This window comes from Dermacentor andersoni, chromosome 1 (assembly GCF_023375885.2).
Source record: "Dermacentor andersoni chromosome 1, qqDerAnde1_hic_scaffold, whole genome shotgun sequence".
Lineage (NCBI taxonomy): Eukaryota > Metazoa > Arthropoda > Arachnida > Ixodida > Ixodidae > Dermacentor > Dermacentor andersoni.
In genome coordinates this window covers 347,118,664-347,123,484 of record NC_092814.1, presented here as the reverse complement: position 1 = coordinate 347,123,484, position 4,821 = coordinate 347,118,664, and the positions used below count along the sequence as shown (strand labels likewise).

The 4,821-nt window shown below is 47.9% G+C and overlaps 1 protein-coding gene across 1 annotated transcript; it reads left to right on the top strand.

Annotated features, from left to right (window-relative positions):
• Nucleotides 1–1,816: 1,816 nt before the first annotated feature.
• Nucleotides 1,817–4,617, top strand: LOC126516517 (uncharacterized). The gene is made up of 2 exons (XM_050166650.3): nucleotides 1,817–2,286; nucleotides 3,360–4,617. The coding sequence occupies exons 1-2, from the start codon at nucleotides 1,993–1,995 to the stop codon at nucleotides 4,494–4,496; spliced, it is 1,431 nt and encodes a 476-aa protein (XP_050022607.1). The 5' UTR covers nucleotides 1,817–1,992; the 3' UTR covers nucleotides 4,497–4,617.
• Nucleotides 4,618–4,821: the final 204 nt, after the last annotated feature.

Genomic DNA, 4,821 nt, shown 5'->3' with positions numbered 1-4,821 from the left:
ATTTCGTCCCATTCTAATACAACGTGCTCCATAGTTTCCCTAGCTTTACCGTAGCAAGCACATCCTGCTTCTTCCTTCTTATATTTCGCTTTGTAGGTGCGTGTGCTAAGGCATCCCGATCTCGCTTCGATATGTAATGAGCTTCCCATTGAGTTATCCTAAATTGTTCCTTTGCTAATTTCATTTTTTATGTAGTTACTCATGGCAGGTTTCTTTTCCAATGCCGCCACCCATGAGATTATTTCAGCCTCTCTGACTTTCCGCTTGACGTTCTTTGTTGGTGTGTTGCCCAACCTACAGGCCGCCTACTTGCTGGGAAGCTTCCTAGTTCTTTTCCTCCATTGTGAATCAGTGTTTTTCCTGTACAGATACCTCAACACTCTCCCAGCCCATTTACTTTCTTCCTTCCCAGCCCATTTACTTTCTTCATTTACTTTCACCGGAGCTTGGACGCCCGAAACGCCATCTAGCGTTGCTTTTCATCGCACGTGCGTTGTGAGATGCCTGGCCGCGGTCAGGGCACTGTCTTCTCTGCACAGCCGGAGCGTCCTTCCGTTTTGCGTCGCGACATTATATCGTAACCACGTACAGTAGGAACACCGTCTGAGGAGTTCAAGCGCTACGCTCAACGTTGCTATTGCGGTCAATGATTTGCCCGTCGGGCTAAAGTGCAAAATTTCGTTTTTTTCTACGACAAAGACATCGACACTTCTTGTTTAAATATGCTATTCGTATGTTTGCTTTTGCCTTTATCTAATATCAGTTTACATGTAGAAGCTTTCTTTACGACGTGTCATGTGCTTGCTGTTGATAAGAAATCTATTCTTTTCTCGTCGTGTCTCAGTTGCTTAGCCATGTTGAAGAGCGGGATGGGAATACCGTATTTACTCGATTCTAAGCACCCCCTTTTTTCCGCGATCGCGATGCCCAGAGTGAGGGGGGGTGCTTAGATTCGAGAAATCTAGAATGACCCCCCGCCCTCCCTCTTTTCGCTGCGACATCACGACGAGATGGGTGCGAAAAATAACATTTTATTTTGCAAACATCCAAAAGAAAAATCGGTGCAGAAAGTAGACCCACCGCTTGTGTAGGATGCTCAGTCATTATCACTGCCACTCGAGTTTTTCGCACCGCTTGAACCGCTGCTCTCGGTATCCCACAGCAGGTCGTCTTCCGTTCCGTCGAAGTTGTTTTGATCGAGCACTTAAATGATTTGACCACAACGTCCACTTGGACCCTCTTCCACGCGTCCGAAATCCACTTTGCGATGGTTGATGGGGACGCTTTCTGCAGATTCCCCGTCGGCGTCTTCTTCCGGTCAGGGTTTCGCACCCACTCTTCGTACTCCTGTCGGAGATTGGCTTTGAAGGGCGTGTTGACTGAAACGTCGAGGGGTTGCAGCACTGGCGTCATGCCACCCGGAATCGCAACCACGTCGCTATTAATGTTCCGAAGCTTTGTCTTTACCTCCGGGGTCAGATGGCCGCGAAACGCGTCCAACAGAAGCATCAACCGCGTGCCTGCAGGTCTGCCGAGCAATGATTCCAAGTGAGCAAGCGCGTTTGGCGGCCTTGGCTACGCGCTCTTCCTAACAAATAGGGGGGTGCTTAGATTCGCATGCAAACATTTTTCCTAACCTTTTCGCGAGAGTAGAGGGGGGGTGCTTAGAATCGGGGGGTGCTTAGAATCGCGAAAATACGGTAAGTGATAATAGAAAAACGAGCAGAATCTATATGCGCCCTCTGCGGCGCAATCCGCGGTAATAGATGGGACGGCTTTCGGCGATGCAGCACTTGTCCCTCGCCGCGTCGCGGAGGGCATAAGTGCGATAAGTGTTCCTTATTTCACGTGATACTGCGTGCAGGGCTCATTTTATCTCTTGTTGACACTGATCCAGCCAAGGTGTATGACACCACTGAGTAGCGATAAGCTCGGTAAAAAAAGCCACCGCGCTATTGTGCGAACGTAGGACTTGTGCCTGAGGACGCCGCCATGCCGGATCACGGGCAAGGACGGGTGCACCGTTTTCGAGAGCATGTCGTCGCCGGCGTCAACTGGCGACCGACGCGGTTCGTCGACGAGGTGCCGAATTCACGTGTATGCAGCCTCTGCCGCACGATCCCAAAACGAACATTGCTGTTGCCATGCGGTCACGCTCTGTGCCAATCTTGCTACGCAGCCAGTCTGGAAGGAGGCGTTGGACGGTGTCCATTGGATCTAGTGCAATTCGAAGAAGCGGAGTGCGTCGGTTCTGAAATCACTACAAGGATAGAAAATACTTTGAAGGTGAGAAGGAAGAACACAAGTTTTAACGTTCTTTGTTGGGGGGTGCGGCAAGGAACGGGAGACTAGGGGAATTCGGCATTAGCATTGGTTGCGCGCTACATCTTATCTACATGCTAGCGATAAGAATACGCGATTTACTATTGCCGAACTTTATTTTTCTATGTATATCAAAACTCCCGCACTAGAAAGACACTAGCTCATTGTAACCTCATGTGAAATATTGTGTTGGAACTCAATATTACTTCGTTTCTTTAGTGTGATAGATCAAGAGAGGGAAATGAAAAAAAAAGTTGATATATCCAACCTGACACTGACGTTTCGGTATTGTCGTTTCGACGCGACATTTGAAACGACATCGAGAGATTGGTCCATTTCATCTAATGATCAATGACCACTTTCTCTTCCAATATTATTCTTCCTCCTCTTGAACTTCGCACTAAAACATCAGAAATGAAAGTTCGGTACATGGCAAAGAGAAATTCACTAGTGATTCTTCTAAACAAAAGTGTTGCTTCCAACATTACTTTTGCTTGAAATTCTTAATTTAAGACATTATTCCTGAACCGCTACCGCCCACGGTGTTTCCTCCTACAATCCACTCTATAAAAGCTATCTGGCGGGTACTGGGTGAGCGCATTTATTTTGCGAGTAAGCTAGCAAGTTAGAAGCAGATGGCGGTCTTCACCGGACAACAATGCTGCTTTCGCCGTAGATGTGTTAGAAGCTGGAAGATCAGTTGAAGTATGGCATATTTTTTCCCCGATTCTGTCTTACCGAACCTGCTTTAAATGTTGGAGTATCTGTATTTCCATTTAAGAGCAAAATTAACCTATTTGCCGTAACCTATTGTTGACGTGCTGCCTCTTAATGCTTAGAGAGCGACAGATATTGCTTGGGTGATCTAGCGCATTACTTCCCTATATAATTTCGTGTATACGTTGGTTCGCCCCGGACTTCACGTAAATGTACGTTTTAAATCGTTGGGAGGGCGAAGCAACGCGCCTTTTGTAAAAAGTATTTTTTCGCCAAAAAATTGCAATGTGTGTTATTTATTTGCTTTATTTTCTATTAAGGTCTACTGCTGGAACGAAGCGCACGGCTGCGAATACATGGGCACCTTAGACCGTATGCTGGAACATTACGAGAAGGAATGCACATTTCACACTGTGGAATGTTTGCGATGCGGCGAGGGAGTCCAGCACAGCGACCTGCCAACGCACTACGTCACCAGATGCAGTGCCGGCGTGCCTTCCGCGATCACAGAGTGCCCGTCCTCGCAAGCTACTGCACTGACACTTGCAGACGTGAACGCTGATACGAAAAACCTGAAGGCGATCTTGGGGGATCTCATCCACGACCAGCTGCTGCCAGTCATGCAGAGTCAGTTGAATGAGCTTACAGAGCAAGTCAGAAAGCAGGAAACAAGATTCGCTGGGATCACTCGCGAGATGGGAACATCCGAGCGCAATTCAAAGGGCGACATGGCTCAAATAGCAGCCACAATCTCACCGACAGTGTCTCACCGGCTGACGTCTCAGCCAAATCCGGCGGAGGAAGCCAGCACGTCCTCGTCGCTGTCGTTGCGCTCGGAAAAGACACTGATACTTCGAAAGTTGGAACGCTTAGCCGACCTGGAACACTCGCGGCAAACTTCCCCGAAGTCAGTCTCCAGCCGTGTAATTCCCCATTGTGAGACTTTGTGCGTTGACGTTCGGCATTTAACCAGTGCGCTGTCCACGACAGCCACACGGATTAGAGAAATTGGGAGCGTGGATTATTTCCTGACCCTGGAAAACTGCTACGAAATCATTCAGTGGCAGGGATCGAGAAAAAAGTTTGCTGAGATTAGGGTGTGGCACATGAGAGACACGTACTTTACGGTTGCTGTCTCTAAGGGCTTCGGTATTTCTGCACCTGTTCTCACTGTGGAGGTCGAGTTTAACGGGATGCTGGTGGACTCTAGGTGTTGGCCGCCTTTTTGGCACGTGAGCGTGTGGGATAACGTAATGCGCAATCATCGTTCGCTTACTTCCCGTGCCATGTCTTGTTCCTGCGACCGCTATGATGACTCATTGCAACACTTCCACCTCGAATTTCATATAGATATTGCCTCGCTCAATAATGACAATTTCCTCCGAGACGGAAAGATAACGTTCCAAATCTTGCTCAGCAATACAGAAATGGATGGTGGTGTCAAAGAAGAACCCTGAAGCTCGTCCTAGCAGAATGTGTGCTGCACCGCAGGATCGTCCTTGCCAGTTCCCATGTGTCTGACGTGACATTAGTGAACTTTTGATGTCTTTTCTCCTAAATGAAATTGGCTCTGCGAAATTTCTTTTTCTTAAATTTGCTATGCTTTGTAACTGTCAAACTATCCTTCGTAGCAATTGCTACAAAGGAAACCCATACGGGTTCCTCGAAAGAAAGCCTCATCGTTGCTACGAACGGGTGGATGTCTGATTTTCCCCTTTATTCAAAACTTCTCTCCACCCTGCGGGTTTCCGCAGAACTACAACGTCAAACTCTTGCCAAATT

Coding starts and splice junctions, on each gene's coding strand:
- LOC126516517 (XM_050166650.3), top strand. CDS start 1,993: ATGCCGGATCACGGGCAAGGACGGGTGCACCGTTTTCGAGAGCATGTC. Junction 2,287..3,359: donor GGATAGAAAATACTTTGAAG/GTGAGAAGGAAG, acceptor TTTTCTATTAAG/GTCTACTGCTGGAACGAAGC.